Source organism: Bombus flavifrons, chromosome 12 (genome assembly GCF_040668555.2).
Source record: "Bombus flavifrons isolate JBK064 chromosome 12, iyBomFlav1_principal, whole genome shotgun sequence".
NCBI lineage: Eukaryota > Metazoa > Arthropoda > Insecta > Hymenoptera > Apidae > Bombus > Bombus flavifrons.
This window is the reverse complement of record NC_138453.1, coordinates 6,445,775-6,463,201: the sequence shown is the minus strand read 5'-3', so window position 1 is coordinate 6,463,201 and position 17,427 is coordinate 6,445,775. Positions and strand designations below refer to the sequence as shown.

The 17,427-nt window shown below is 39.8% G+C and overlaps 1 protein-coding gene across 1 annotated transcript in view; it reads right to left on the bottom strand.

The window, feature by feature from the left end:
* The window catches only part of LOC138185817 (uncharacterized), a 28,228-nt gene extending 13,384 nt beyond the window's left edge, over positions 1–14,844 (bottom strand). Inside the window, exons 1-4 of the mRNA XM_069125087.1 lie at positions 12,979–14,844; positions 9,619–9,717; positions 3,262–3,914; positions 2,306–2,582 (exon numbers count right to left, since the gene is read on the bottom strand). Coding sequence (XP_068981188.1) covers positions 2,306–2,582; positions 3,262–3,914; positions 9,619–9,717; positions 12,979–13,183 — 1,234 coding nt within the window. The 5' untranslated portion in view covers positions 13,184–14,844. The remainder of the gene's footprint in view (positions 1–2,305; positions 2,583–3,261; positions 3,915–9,618; positions 9,718–12,978) is intronic.
* Positions 14,845–17,427: the final 2,583 nt, after the last annotated feature.

The window sequence follows — 17,427 nt, the reverse complement described above, 5'->3', positions numbered from 1 at the left end:
AGTGTAAGAAGAGAATTTAACTCCTGATGATAGTACTTGGCACAGATATGTATACTGGTCAGAGTTAATTTTCATTCGACGAACATTGATAACTTAATGGGTGAGGGGGGGATGTTCAAAAAGTTACAATGAAATTTATTATCACTTAACTTTCGATTTCGTAGTGCACGTCTTTCGCTATTTTTTCCTCCTTTTTTTTGGAGTATTTCCTATAGAATATTTTAAGACGGTATCTAATTGAACCAATTTGTAAAGTTTTATTAATATTCATATTGTTAGTATGATAAACTATGAGAATTGTTCTCTGTTGCAGTGGATGAAAGTAGATATACGACTCTTAAAGGCTAAAAATTAATTGACGACTGTAGAATAATTTTATATTGGAAGCAAAAGAAGATATGTTATAATTTTGGAATAATTTTAGAATAATCTTATATTGGCAAATCTCTCGAGAAAGATACGATGATGAAACAAATGTAGGGAAAAGAGGGAAACGTAGACGGCAAAGAAAATTGCGTCGACCAGCAGCTCTTTCGACCTCCCTTGAATTTTTCATCCCTTTGAATAATGAATTAAATGTTCCGTGGCGACCCTCGAGGATGTAGTGCGTGAAGGTGACCAGCGCGTAGACAACGGTCCCATAGGTTGTTAGAAACCAACAGGAAGTGACCATCGCTTTGTATCCTCTTTCGACGAGTCCTTCTTCGGTTGTTTCACTGAACGAGGGTGAATGAGAGGGAGGTGAACGACAGTTAGAGCGACAAGGTGGCGGAGAAGGAGGAGCGTGGGGGAGGACAAGGTGATAATTTGATAAGACATTGGGAGAGTTGCCATGGAGACGATACAAAACCCAGGCTCCCGACTGGAACACTCCTTCGCCTGTTCCTCTAGCTTCCTTCCATCCTTGGAAGAACCTACTGCTCCTGAAGGAGCATCGCTCCATCAGCCGTGAGACACCTAAGTGCCAAGTGTCCCAACACCATCGCCCACTCACCTACGACCACCTAAGGGATGCTCCCTTGCATGGGCTGGTCTTCAACTTTCGACAGGGATGCGAACTGTCGATGGCAAATACGGAAAGGGAAGAGGGTAAACGTTTTCTCTGACACGCCGTTAAGAGACCTCGATATGTAAAACTTTTCGATTGATCTTGGATGACTGTGTTTGACGAAGTCTTTGAAAATTTATATGCTTTAAGAACTAAGTGATAGAGATTACACGAAGAGGGTTCTGTATATAAAAATGTCTAATTGCTATCAAAAGACTATGTTTGAGCAACAATGTTGTCGAAACGTTTTATTATATATTTTACGTGATAGAAATCTAGACTAAACGAAGAATGATAAGAAGTTTCTGCATGTAAAATATTTCTCTTTTGGTTTTGAATAACTACGTTCGACAAGGTTTCCAAAACTCTTTGTGTTTTAAGAATCAGGATTTAGAAATTTTAATTAATCAAAGAACTTAAGGAGGTTTCTCGCAAAGCAAAACTTTTGGTTAATTAAAAATTTTGATTAAACGAAAAATTCTTTAAGAGAACAAAATAGAAGTTTACATCCAGGATGGTTGTTTCTGGAGAATAGAATGTTCGTGTTTCCCACGAAAAATTTTCGTCATAGAAAAATTCCATCCAAAGATTGGGGTCTAGTGTGTCAGGCCAGATCATGAGAGCAAAGAGAAAGACAGAATGATGGGCACCCCGAAAGACATTACGATTATTACTGAGTGAAGCTCGCAATGAGGGGCTAGCCACCCCTAAAACTGCATTGGCCACATGTGCCACGATCCGACTGGATCCTCTTGCTTACGACAAGACTCTGTCCAGACGGTTAACTACATTATTTATTGTACCAACTTGCTCTGCTAATTGATCCCCGGCATCCCATTTGCGATCAACCGAAACAAAGAATTCCATGTGTACGATTGTAGATATTAAAAGGGAACGCTCACTATTTCGCATGGCTCCAATAAAATAATATAAATATTTTCAGAATTCTACAGAGATCTTTATATCGAAGATTTATAAATTAATCGCATTAGTGTATAGTTTGTAAAATTTGTTTTAAAAAAATGTAAATCTTCTATATTTTTTACTAAATAGATTAAATAAGTAAAATTTTGATGTCTTTGTTTTGGGTGCATTTAGTTTCTAATTTTAATTCGAATATTTTATAACATTTGTTGTAATAATATAAAGCTTCTGGTTTTTTAACTAGCGTCGAATAGGTAAAACTTTATATTATATTTAGGGATTTGCTGAATTTCTAATTTTAATTGAAAGCACTTATTTTAAGGAATCACTCACCGGTATGAATGTAGGTGTGCTTCTTCATGTCGCTCTTCTGATGGAATCTCTTCCCACAGAACTGACAGGGGTACGGTCTCGTGTCCGAGTGGATTAAAAGATGAGTACTTAAAGTACTGGAACGCTTAAATGCTTTGCCGCACTGCTTACACTCGAACACCTTCTCCGCGGAATGCACGGCTCTGTGTTGAGTAAGGCTGATTTCATGGCCGAACGTTTTATTGCAGAGCTCGCAGGCAAAGGGTCTCTTCCCATTGTGCGACCTCCTTGCATGCACCTATAAAAGATGCGTTCTTCGTAAGAATTTTCTAAAAAGACATTTTAAGTTGCTATATCTTCACTGGATACATATATCTCATATAAAGCATATTTGTGTTCAAGATATTAATGAAATATATTTTCACAAAATATTAATCAAACAAAATGCTAAGTTGTATAATGAAATAACCATTGCTAAGAAATAAGCTATTTGGAACCCATATTGACTAATTCCAAGAATTAAGGAATAGAGAAAATCGTTAATGTTATAAGCATTATTTCTATATGACAAATAAATTTACAGAAGTGAAAATTAATTATGAAATGTGGCTAATGAAACAAAGAAATTTCTCAAAACTGCATTTTAATATCTCCATTCAATGATATTTAGATAGTATTTTTGTTTACTTTAGAATTTAATATTATTTATACCAATTTATTGTAAATGAACTTATAGAACTAAAAATTAATTGTATACCAAACTAATGAAATGGAAAAATATGCATAAAATAAATTTCCACGGAATTAATCAACTTCTTTCCCAACAGATCCAAATATCGTATTTACGATAATATTCTCTTCTAAAATAATCATACAAATTCAATTCTTGAAACCAGCAATTCGTCCTTCCGCGACTTTATTCAATACATCAAGAAATTGCTACCACCCGGAAGCTCTTCTCATCCGATTAAACCCACCTCGAGTCCGTGAGGCGTGCTGAACATCTTGTCGCACTTGACACAGCTGTAGACGTCTCCGAGCGGATGATGATGGAGCCCATGCGCGGTGTGGGTCGAGTGCAGGCCAGGATGACCTGGATGAACGCCACGTAGCAATGGATGCAAGTGCGGAGGTAACAAATGATGAGGCAGCAGTTGAGGATGCAGGTACGAAAGGGGATGATGAGGATGCGGTGGTAACAGTCCACCTTGAAGATGAAGAGGTGGATAGAGAATGGAGGATCCTGGTGGAGGAGGATGTGCACCGATCGACGTTGTGTCTCTGTGCGGTGATGCGTTCTGAAGATGGGCAGAGGGTGGATCCGGCCTGAGAAGAGCGGAAACGCTGAAAGTGTCACCGGATTTCTTTGGTGGATTCGAGGTGGGCGATATCGCGACGCTGGTTGGAGAAGGTGTCGTGGATGAGCGTGGAGGACTCGACATGGCATCGCGATCGTCTTCGTCGCCGACTTCTTCGACGTCTACGTCGACTTCCTCCTCTTCGACGTCCACGTCCACCTCGGCATCTCGACGATCCGACGGAGGAGAGTCTGGACAAGGAGAGTGAGATGGAGACGGACTTCTTGTTGCTGGGGAACCCACCAGACGGCCCACTCCGAAAGACAATCGTTCTGAAATGAAAATGTAGTGGCACATGAGTTGGAGAACAATTCAAATCATGTTGCTGTTTTGCCTCGGAGTATCAAGATCGGTAGGATACACGTAATGTAAAAATAAATAAACTCTGAGCAAAACAATGTCGCCACTGCGTGCAACCGTCGAACAAAGACGAATTTGAATTTTCCGACTCTCCCCCGATCAGTATAAATAAGCGGACGTGATCGCAAGGAAGTCAGTTGTTGATCAATTATCAACCAGTTATCAACGAATTATCAGCGATCTAATTAACGAGTCATTAGCGATCCTATTTTACGACTTATATACACTGTCTTAGCGAATACTTTTGTACGAGCGTCTTTCGACAGTATTTATATTTATTAATTTATTTAATTCTTTTAAATATATTCGACGGTTCCAACAACGAGCAATCTCGTTCATTAAACCTCATCGACCAACCATCCTCTACACATAAACTTTTACAAAAACATTGCCTCCTGTTTTAGGTAAAATATTTATTTGTAGTCCGAAGAATAAAATATCGATGAAAAGGTCGGTAAATTATGTACTGTGTACCGTGGACTGATTGGTCGTAGTGCAATAGATTTTTCCCATATAATTCTGGAGATGAAGCACAAGGATTTTTGTTACTGAAGGAAACTTTCATGTTTCAAATCAAATCATTTCATATTGTGCAATGAAAAGGGAAAATGGAATGCATTTGACTACGTCGAATCCAAATGATACATGAAGTTCTAAGCGTGGGCGTAATGAACTCAGAATGTTAACATAACAATTAATACAGGATAAAAACCGTGAGACATAATTTATTTTACGACTAGAATATAGTATGAATGTATTTATATAAATCTGAATGTAGAACGTGTAAATCTGTACTAAAAGTGTAACAATAAGGTCTTTATGACTATCAAAAATGAAGTGACATGTTTCCAGCACTACACAGTAGTTAGATAATACAGAAGAATCAGAGGACGGAAAAATTCGGTTGCCCCGGGCGAAGGAGTAAAACAGAATAAGATTTGAGTCACGTTCCAGGTCCTTTTTCCCTTACGAACCGTACGCTACAAGGAGTGGACGGTTAACGAGGCATCACGAAGGAAAATCGAAGCTTCAATTCGTTAGCTAACATCGAATCTTATCTGATCGAACCTCGATACTAGATTACAAAATTCTGAAAATTAATCAGAAGTGAGCCAAAATCCGGCAAATACGTTGACATTCATAATCACACTTCAGATAGATTATCGCCACATACGTGAGTATTTAAATCAGAACAATAGCAACAACGGTACGACCGATCATCAAGGCGATAATCAGCGGAAAGTATTGATAGGTTTAACGTCGAATACGCGTCTGGTATTTCTAATAATCGAGAACGGACTCTTCAGGCAGTGATTTACGACCTTCATCGGTCAGAAGATCCATTGCCGTTTCTCTATCACGAAGAATGAGGGTGTTCTGCGTTTCCACCCTTCCAATGGGGAACAATATCAATCCAGCTCTTCTAGGATGCACGGTGTACACCCAGTATATTATATTTATAATCCGCGCGCGTGACACGCGGTCACGTGCCTGGGTATATAATGCACCGGTCTCGGTTAATCGCATTTAAAGCTCTCCACCATTCTCGTTCTGTAAGGGCCGATTATTATCGTGTCTCCGGGTGGCGTTGCAATCGAATCAAAATACGTCAGGAGTCTCGGTAGAGTAGCCTAATGTAATGAGAAACGCCTGTGAGTCTGCCGAGGACTTCGTGGAAAAAAAAGAAAAAATTGCACGATCCTGCAGGAGAAGTTAAAATAGGGGATGATTCGATTAGGGATGAGTACACGTGAACAAACCTTTGGGATGAATCTAAGATATAAAGACAACAGGAGAAAAATATGATAAGTACAGCTTTGTTAACTTTCTGATTTTAATGTCGCTTTATGACTAAAGAAGAGTATTTTAATATGGAAGCTGAAAATGAATAAAAACTATGATAAACTTTGTAAAATTCAAACATACAATTATCAAGGTGAGGAGCAACGTTTTAATATCTTTAATGCTTTAATATTATAACAATAAATATTTTGAAGATTATAAAGAGGTCGGAACAATAGATGATCAGCTCCAAAATCAATTAAAAAGACAAATTTAGTAAAATGTATAACAACGAATTAAATTTATTATTAATCTTTCGTAAAAGATAAAGAAATATGGTTGGTCATGTTCTTCTCCTGAACTGCTCATATGGAAAGACGAAAATCTACTCGATTATATTTCGCTTATTCATCGTATTCGATAAGAGACAGATAAATAAATCAATTTAGATTACTTAATACTGTTTTATCAATAACAGAAGTTGCAATTGTCGCAAATATCGGATTAAGCTTTTATTAAATGCTTGAAATGATAGACGAGTGTAATTGAATCGATGAGTTGAGGAACATTCCAGAACAGATACAAGCCTAATAAACCCGTTTTAAGAAATTTAAAGAAATAGCTTTAATTTTCGTGTGCCAACGGCATTATTGATGTCATAATTCGTTTTTAATTCGCATCTGATTACGTTAATCCAGGTGAACGTTTATATGTATGTATGCCCGATTATGGTTACTAATGGTAAATTTTCAATTCTATATACTTTTTTTTTCAAATATAGATTCTATCGATAATTCTGATTTGATTGAGTACAGAATTAACACGAGGACAAACTAAATAAACGGAACCTTTATGATCTCAGAACACAGTCTATAAAATCTCTCATAAAACCCTAAGTATCTGAACGGGATATGGTCGAAAAAGTCGAATGAAACTGAGAGCAGTCGAAGAAGGCGAGAGTGGCAATAATCGACGCGGAGCAAAGGGTAGAAGACGAGTCTGGGGCAAAAGCGAAAAGAAAAAGGTAGAGGAAGTCCGGACAGATGGTGACTCGGGGCAAGATAGGAAGAACTGCTTACGCAAATGCCACGTCTGGCCCTGCTGGAATGCGGTAAAAACCGACGGTGCAAGCCGGCGAGAAAAACCGTCACCATCGTGGCAACCGTCCGGCAGATGGGTTACTTTGGTCCGGGTTCGGCAGTGCTTGCATGCGCTTGCACGCCTCAACACGCGTATTTACGTGAACGTACATATACATCTGGTAGCTCATGGAGGATTCGCTTCACGTTTCCGCCAGCTACGTTTCTATTTGAGAGCGCGACGCGCGCGCGAGCCGAAGCAAAAAATTCTAGAAACGCGTCCAACGAAGTTATTCTTTTACGAGAACGCCTCTGATCGAAATTTTATAACGCACTGGAATAGAGAAATGGGGAAACTGGAAGAAGTAACTGTTGAAATTTTGATTCTCGTTTCTTGATTCAAAGGAGATAGGACACGAAATCGATAGATAGTTTTGTGATATGTAATTTTCTTCAAATAATTCTTAATATATTCACGAAACCATCTTCGCGTCTTTTAATATAAATTGAAAGGTTCGTAACAAAAATGATCCTTTTTGTTGTTTGCCGCTTTCAAAGGAAGCATAAGGATACTGTAGCATCCTCAGATTTTCTTCAATACATCTGAACGTTTTTTAACGAAACGAAATTGTAACTAATTTTTTATTAACAAAATGCTATTGTCATAAATGTGTCTGCATTTATATCGCAGAACAACTGTATTTCGTTAAATTATAAATCGTTATGTTTAAATATAAGTTATTTTGGAGTGATCGACAGGGAAATCATGATTGTCATAATTTTACGAATATTACTCCAAGGAATTCAATCGTTTGGTCGCACTAGCCGTCGTCACGATTTGTCTGGAAGTTGCAAGATAATTTACAGAGACGCAACAATGGATCCGCAAGTAGCATCAAGAAGGAGGCTCGTGACAAGGGATGACAATGATGGCGATGCCAAAGATGCTTGTGGACGTGGATTAATAAAGGAAGGCCAAGCCGGGGGAACAATTAGATCGAGTTAACGGCCAACTTTAATCTTCTGTCGTCCGTCAGTCGTTTACTGCGTAGCGATCTGCCGCTATTAAAGCCGTTACACACTTCACCGTTTTCAAACCCCTTCCGTCCTGCCTACCAACGTATCGAAAGAAACTACGACTTTTGTATGGCAAAGACCGCCATCAATGAACCCAAGTGACAGGAAGATGTGGGTTTTCAAAAATGATTCTTTCATCCTCGTGTCACTACCTATTTAAATCTAATCCTTGGCTGCCTTTCAGTAGCAAGATCTGAAATATCATACGAAACACGAGGAAGAAAAGAAAGAACGTCGTGAGGGTATCTGGACATCGATTAAAATCTCTGACTACGAGATGAAAGACGCAATAAAGAATGGTTCAGATTGTAAGAAATAAATCATCGAAGCTGTTCGATCACCAGTTAACGATGCATTATACTCGTCTACGATACGATTTTCAACACGGTGTACTGATCTCAACGATTAATCAAACCTGTCTCCTGTTTGATTAGTATGAATTTGTAATTAAAGACACGTTTATCCGTAAAAGCCTGATTCTGACTGTCTTATCTACTTCGAACGTGCCCAGGTGAACAAACAATTCGAATAATACGACTGTAAATGTTTAAAATATTATAAAATAATACTTCAATGAATTGCTTAATTCTCACCCTATGAGTCTTCTTTTACGAGTTTCTTATAAATTACTGAACAGACGTCTTCGTTTTAAAGAAGCAAGGAAGTCTCGCAGCTGAATGACTTAGTCGATGATTCTGAAGATTATCTAGGTGGACGCAACGTAATGAATGGCCACGTGCACCAAGGAGTCGGAAGAGAGGATGAGCTATATGCACGAGCGTTTAACATGACAAGATGTTACTAATTCAGGGTAGGTAGAACTGAGATGCCGACCGATGTACGAGTACAAAGGGGCCGACGGCCCGAATCCCTGTACTGCGCCTCTAATCTGCTCCAATTGGGACGGCAGGAGTTAGAAGGGCCGATGTCCCTCCGCGGTATGACGCGTGCTACCATTTATCCCAATCATCGGACGACCGGTCGTTCTTAACGATCGACAAATAAAAACTACTACTCGTCATCCGGGCTGAGGAGGAAGCTGAACGGGGCAACAGGCCGCCCATCTACACCTTCTTCGGAGCTGGCTCTTTGACGTATTAAAACACCATTAAACCGAACGAATTTGTAATTTCCTGATCAAAATGGACGCCCACTGTTTTTTTATATGGATAACACAGTAAAACCCTCCATTAAGTGTTTTCTTCATAATTTTAACTCACATATCGCAATGAAATTTTTACAATACTCACAGAATATGATTAAACACTACACCACGAAATGTTAAATAAATTTGACATTTTTATTTCTTTTCGAAAAGCAATCTATTGTTTATATACGCATAGGAAATATTTGTACATTTGCAGTTAAATTATGTAAAAATGTAATAAATAAATTTTTAAATTTAACGTTTAAGATAATTAAAATGTATCGTTGACTAATTCTATTAATTCTAAAATTAATCACTAAATTAATTTCTATATTGTGACACGAGTCGCCTATATTGCGATTTGCGAAATCAGGAAGCTTTAAACTTATCTCTTATCTGATATTGTAGCGATATGTGCTAATTATCCGAAAATTGGCTAGACAACATTCATATCTTTTAATCCTACGTAAAGTAAATTAACGTAAGATCTGTCCCAATTACCCTCGAAACTATCAATGAGATTGCACGTACCTGAATGACTTTTGGGCAAAGGGGGTAGGTTCGTGACCTCGGTAGCATTTCCGAAAGGAGCCCACAGTCTGGGGAACATTAAACGAACGTTGCATCCTCCTGAAAGCAGAAAAAGACCGCCGTGAAATATGCTGCCACTAGAGATATGGAGTTCGACTCAATGTTACGTGAAATCCTGGTGAGAATACGTAGGAGAACCAGAGGAGGAAAAAAAAGGATGGAGCATATTTCTGAATCGTTCATGCATCATTATTCGCGTCGCCGGAGCAGCCGCTAACGGTGAACCGACGTCTTCAGCTCTGACAAATTTGGTATTCCCTGGCCGTACGAAAGATCAACCCCTCGACAAGAGCGTCTTTATTAGAAAGGAGGGAGACCCTTCTCTATTTATCAACCTTGCCCTGGCCATTATTCGCTCTCTTTTCTCCGTGGCTGCATTCCTATCCACGAACGTCCACCATTCATTTCCCCCGATCTTTTTGATCGACAAACCGGTAGCGTACTGGAATTCGAACTTTGCACCGCCGATTGCAATCTCACGTTATCGACTATATACTAGATCGAATCAAAGTACGCGACGATCTAAAATTTTCTTTCACGTGTAGCAAATTATAAGTAGATCTCCTCAATCATCCACCAGAAAAAAAGAAATTCTACAATTAGCTTTGAGATAATCCTGGAAACTCAGCCGAGTTGTTAGATTTAATGCCAATGGGTAATCAGCCAACTTATCAAAATTGGATTTTATTATTGCGTGCTTCTTGGAATAAAACTGCGCTTTCTTGGCCGGCTAATGGTCTGAAATCGACCGTCGATACACGGTATGCACGTATCAAGAGAAAAAAAAAAAAATGAAAGAGAAGGAAAAGCAGCAAGAAAGAAGGAATGAAATCCGTAATCCGGGCAATATAGTACAGGTCGGGATAATCTCAGATAGCGGTGAAAGATTAGCACGCCACGCCGCAAAGGCTATCTCATTCTCGCAGGATTATCAGAAATAAATCATATTTTCCTATAAAGCGGGCACACCACGCGGTCGAGATAAGATGACCAGGCGGTTAGAAGTGTATAAACCAACATCGATACTGTGTGTGTACACACTGCGCAGGTAATGCGTGTTTGTTGCCCGTGAGCATCGGCGATATCGTTTGCGTTTGTTCGTGCGACGCTTATCCTGCGTGTTGCCTCTTTCGAGCTATCGTTCGCTCGTAAATCTACAAACGGTAAATCCTATAGCGTGATTTCCGAAGGAAAATCTTGGGGACGGTTTGCGGGGACCCACCTGCGTACGGTACTCGCGCTGAACCAGCTTAGCGGGATGGATTTTTGTTTGAACAAGCTGCAATCGATACCTTCAGACTCTTAGATCTCCTGTTTCTAAAAAAACAAGCTGTTCGACGATTCACTTGGTAAATCTTACAAAACTGCCCTATCTTTGGATTGTCTAACTGTTGTTTTATTGTCAGCAACATTTGTGTATACTAAGATCACTTTAATATCGATTTTGGTTTAATAATATTTAGTTGTAATGTTTTTGAAATAACAATTTCGACCTGTTTCTCAACTATGAAAACAAATTTCTCTTGAGTAAGATAGTTACAGTCCAACAACAAGAAAAAGCTACCTACATCCATCCGAAGCCAAAAACAGATCATTCAGTGTATTGTTCGCGTATTTATTATTAAAGTTAAACTGATTCTCTGCCTATAATTACCTATATAGTTAAACTACCGACAATTCGTCGTTCATATTCGATCCACAAGAGTTTATTTAATCAGACAATAATTACATTGGAATAAAGCCGATTTAATAAACAAGAACGATAACCGAATGAATCGAAGTGTCTCAACCTTCATCACCACCCCCTTAAAGCTTATCCTGTAAATGAGACACCAAGCATGCTACCCTTAAGGAGAGGAAGCTCTCTCCTGCCCATCACCTGGCAATTATCGCATAAACCGTTTAAGCCAATTCCTACACGCTACTAGCTTGATATTATTGCGTTAGCTGTTAGCCTGATTAGCAGTATTAGTAAAGGTAGTCGTCTAATGCCTGTTCATCCCCTCTCACCTGTTGAACGACCGTTCTTGCGTGCCCTTTACGCACCTGCACGCGCCCACGCACGCACCTACACATAGAAACAACTATTCGTACATGATAGTAGAGAGATAGACATTGGAGCGTGCGCGTGTACATGCATTTCGCCACGGAGAATCAGTGGTGCAGAGTCGAGTCCCAATCCATGTACGCGCCGGGCAAACGTGCGTACACGTACACGCGTGCACACGCGCGGAGAGCCAGCTCAGGTGTCGGCGCGAATTCAAGGGCGTAAACGGCACGGTGCAGAGATAATAGGCAGGTAATAGATAGCATGATGACAGGCGACAACGGGATGAATGTCAGGGGTGAGACGCGAACCCGCGAGAGGAATGCAGAAACGATCGGGGTGCGCTTGATGCGGTTAAGGGAAATTGTAATTTTGCGATCTGCGTTTTATTTCAGAATCTGCCATCGATTATTCATTCCTTTTGGAAATTTTGTTTTATAGCGTACTGGTGTTTGGATGCAAATGGCAGCTACCTTTGGATGCATTTGATAGATTCTAGCGAATAGAGAGCAGATTTGATGTGATTGAAGGAAACATAATTTCACGGCCTGTGTTTAGTTTTAATTTTAGGCTCTATTTATCGAGATAGGACTTTCTTTTTCTTTTTTTTTTAAAGTTGTATCTTTTGCTGCACAAGGTCTTGTTCAACGTAGATTTTAGTATCCTTGAACGAATGGACCGAATGGAGAACTCGTTTCACGGGATTGTGAGAAATGTAATTTTGTGTTTTACGTTTAATCTAGAATTTACCGGCTTAGAATCATTCTTTCTCGTTCCTGAACATTTTGCTGTTTAGTATACAGAGTGTTTTAACGCAGATTTTAGTTACTGAATTTCAACAATCGTTTATGACGGGCGGATTGAACCTAAACTCGTGTTTGGAATCGATGATAATTGCACGCTTTGTGTCCGTTTATAGGAAACGACAGATAATGGGAGTATCGAAGGTCGTGTCTCGTTAGATATTATGTCACTAGATCAGAAACAGAAATTCTAATTTAATGGGGTTGGACGCTGACGAAACTGCGATTTGAAACCGCACGATAATTCTAATTCAGTTTGGTGGTCATTGGAACGACAAATATTATATCTGCACATTAACCTATTGTCTCATAATTTTTTTACTCGATACTATTATCAATTTAAAAAATTCTTCCTCTATCAATTTAAGAAATCCCGACCTCTCGTTAATTTAAGGGTTGAATCACTGAATGAAGAAAATTGGAGCGTCAATTATGGATGAAAGATCTTACCTTCAGCTTCCACAGGAATTTGCGGGTTCTCCTGAAGATTCTCGTTGTTATTGGTTTCTGGCGACAACGCTTGCTGATGCACCAGCGAGGATGCCGACTGTTTCGGCTTGACAACACGAAAAGCGGACGCCTCCGCGACACCCCTGCGTGAAAAGTCCAGAGGACCCACCCCTACAGGCGAGTGCTGCTGCTGCACTTCCATCATCGTGCTCGGAAAGTTCGATCACTATTCTTTACAACAATCCTCCCTTCACTGTACACGACATCCGCCCCTCGTTCAAGGAGCGTATTGCACCACCACGGGGTGTCAGCGAACCACGCACCCTTATCTTTTCTTTTATTATTATTACAGCAACGAACAATAATACACGCTGCTCCGTAGACTGCTCGAATAAACCTTCTCACCGACACTGTTCCTCTTCAACGATCTCCAAAAATCATCCCTTTCCATGAAGTATGAACCCTCAACAGCCTTCAGAAATTTGCTCCAGTAACTCCGACGTAGGTTCTTGCAATACGTCAGATGCTTAAAACTGACGATGTTCGGTCGATGACAATGCCGATCGCTTGTAAGGGATGCTCGTTGGATAACGATACACGTATTGAATGGAACGAGCTTCCGGCTGTCGAGGACACTGATTTCCGTGCGGCCCATCGGCCGGACAGGTCAGGAACGGCGAGCACCAGCACCCGGGGATGTGAGAGACGTTATAGCGGGTGCCTCGACGCCGACTGCTGTTAACGGGTCTGATAGTGGAGGAACTCCCATGCGATGACGGACGAAAGTCGCGAGTTAGACTGCGAGAAAGAGAGGGGAGAGACCGCACACGAGCTTGATCATCCACTGCAGTACGACTGAGAAAGATAGTGAGACACTACAGGCAGGAACACCCACACAGATGTTGGATGCATGCCGGGATTTTCGATGGAGACTCCGCCTCCGAGGCACGCCTTCTTCTTCCCTACTCCACCCCCACGAAACCACTCACCATGGCCCTGATCACGCACACTGACGCACGCTTTGGATATCACGAGGCATACACAAGCGAAACGACGATTCCCCAGAGCTGATGCCACCGCACGCTACCAACCACTAACACACGTTATTTTCTCTGCTGTGTGTATGCGTGCGTAGGCACTACGGGTGGATATGTTTATTCGTTTTCCAGGTGATCGTGTGGGTGATGCTGTGTTGCGTCAAGATACGTATATGGACCGGTACGGTGTCGTGTGTTTGTGTACAGAGCCAGTGGCGAATGGACACGAGACAAGGTGTGCAACTCTCACCTCCGGTTGCAGCATTATGTGGAACCACTCGGCCACCCTGATTCTACTCTTGACTCCACTGATTGATATTTGTGCGCGCTCTTCCTACACAGCCGGAAGTAAATGCGCCGTGTAGACGTTTCCTGTACGCTTCCTGCATGCCGCGGTATTCGTATTTGCTGAATTCTGGGCAAACCTACATGCGTTAAAGACGACAGATAGTTGCGGAGAACTCGCTCCGGGGGTTGCTTGAAGCAGATTTATTACTCCGACTCGTCGACCGTGTTTTTTTTTTAGAATGTTTCGTTATCTGGATAGATAAAGATATAAAACTTCTGACGTGAGATTCACCGGGATTTTGTGATCGATAAGCGATAGATTTAGTGTTTAAGCTTTGACTCTCTAGTTGTCTAGTTGACCTAGAGTTCCTGAATCGGTCGTGTATTATCAACGCTTATATGTAAGGTACGAGCAAGAACAAAAAGTACGAAACTACGTCGTTACGTTGCATCAATCACACCGCATTAATTCCTTTTGTTGACTCGATAAGAACGTATGAAAACAGACTAAGAACCAGATTATCGATGATTCGAGGATTTAAAGGATTTGATTTTCTCTGAATGAAATTGAAACTTTGCAATGAATTTGAACATTTACCTGCCGTTTTACTTTCGTCTCACTAATACTTCTTCTTTTAAGACACGTTGCAAAACCATTTTTTTGCGACACTTTTTATCGAAATTTCGCCGAGTTACGCACTGTGTATTTCGTTCTGGATCTATAACTGACGAGTCGCATCGAACGACAGCACACATCCGTCCAAGACGATCCATTATAGCTTAAGTGATTACGACGTTCATCTTTTATTGCGGTCTATTCACAGAACAGATTATCTGCAGAAGAATTTTCCACACACAATTTCTTTCCTTCCATAAACACGTACTTCGAAAAATCGTTTAGTTACGTGTGAATTTTTTTAAATAGATTTCAATACTAGGTTTCCGGAGGGAGATTCTCGCCCCTCTCTCTTTCTCGCACACAGGTCAATTTGATAATAAAATTAAAATAATTCACAATTTTTGTACCACTTCTATTTACACAATTGTTCTACGGTGAACAACTCTGTTGTCAGTATTTAATAAACCTGTCTTTCTTCAATTGTTAAAAACATAAAATATAACACTTGGAAACCAAGACTTGTAGTACTTATAGTAATATCTACAAAATCCTTAGCTTCTGTATCTGTCCAATATACAATATTAATTTTTCAAGGATTTGAAAAATATTGATCACAGGAATCAATAAATAATTTAAAGAATATAAAAATACACGTAAATGAAAGTTGCAATAAAAGGAGTGATGGAGTGAGAAATTACTTAATCCACATGCTAAGCAGAATACAAACAAAATCATCGATGAAATAAATTTTATGTAATGAAGTTATGCATAAAGAAAGTGCAAACAAACTTACTATACACCTCAGACACAAATTCCACACCTTTTATAAAAATATTTAGACGTCTTAAGTTTAACTAATATGCATTCGGTGAATCATCGATGCGATATCAGTGCCACCAAAGAAGATAACCACGACACTGTCGGAACGTAATAACATTCTTTCAACTATTCACGAATTGAACTATGGTAAAACGTTCGTTCCCAAGCAAGATATGCCCCGTAGACGAAAGAAGTATCGTCAGGGGCGTAACTAGAAGCCGGGACGAGATGTTGAGCGTAAGGAGAGAGCGACAAATCGCATCAATCATACTCACTCACTCGCATCTTGTCGCGGTGTGTTCTCCCCGAAGTATCAGAGGGTGGTCCCAAACTCGTTCTATCTTCTCGGAGAAAATTGCTTACTCTTTTACCGCGAAAATAGGAAAACTCTCGACTGGAAACGAGACCGTGCGAACGAGCGGTGTCCTCTCGAGCCACGCTTCGAGGAATCGGGCAGAATGGGATAGGGTAGAAAATGGGGTAAAAATGTCTCAGACAGTATTACGAGACTTGGTTGTCACGATGGTTGAAAAAGGAATCGTTTTCTTAAAAACACATAGACGGTGTGTTAAAAAATTTACGCGAGCTAAAATGAGAAGAGGAATTCGAGTAATTTTTGCGACAGATTCTGACAAACTTTTTTATGATTGCGAGTGAAGGAATGGAGAGAGAAGAAATGATTTGTAGAAATTGAATTTGTTTTACTCGAAAATGTGTAGATATCAGGAGCATATTAAACATCGATCGGTTTCAAGATACTTTATCGGTCTTCTTATTCATCGGTACGCTTCACACACAACTCTCATCCGAACCTGCCTATACGTTTGTTTGTTCAAGTATATACCGGACGTGATTTACAGGCTGTAAGATAACTTAATCCGTCAGCACACAAATGGACATCCACGAGCGGTGAGACGGGCGTCGAGTATGCCTCACACTGTCACGTTTCTCCTCGTCGAATCGCGTCAAGTATTGTCTCTAGACGCGCAGCCTTGAATCCATCAAACTGATTTGCAGTATTACTTGTAAAGTGGATGCATATCGTGGATGCAAAATCAATTGAAACAAAACGAAAGTACGTTCAAATTACGCTCGAGTTTCTCGTATATCGTTATCAGTTTTTTGCGGTATTTTTTATTAACCAGGCATTTTCTGACTTGCGCTGATACAATTTTGGCGCAATAAGAATTACAAATTAATTATTAATCGCTTGTTAAAATATTCACATGGTCGATGTATTTCTTATTAAGCAATTAGAGCATAGCATAGGTAATGTGATTTTGTTGGTTATGTATTTTCAGGGAAAACGAATGAGGAATTCGGAGGAAAAGCGATACTTTTAAATATTAAGACATGTTAGTATAAGTATTCATAAAGGTTTAGAAATTCATAAGAAATATTTTTTGGAAAAATACATTACGTTCCCAGTGAGAGAGTTAGAAGTGCTTTAAATTCAGCTCTCAGAATTTCTGTAGAACATGAAGGTTTGTTTCATCCTCTAAGCTTAGCTTTGAATATTTTACGTTGTCTTTAACATTTAAGTTTCTTAGAAATGTATAATCTTAGATCTACAGATTACATATTTATTGGACGACTTAATAATTGATCATCTGTTTAAAAAATCCTAAAACTTTAGGAATACTGTAAGGGAGCAAATCGCGTATCTACCTTGACAAAGTAGTTCAA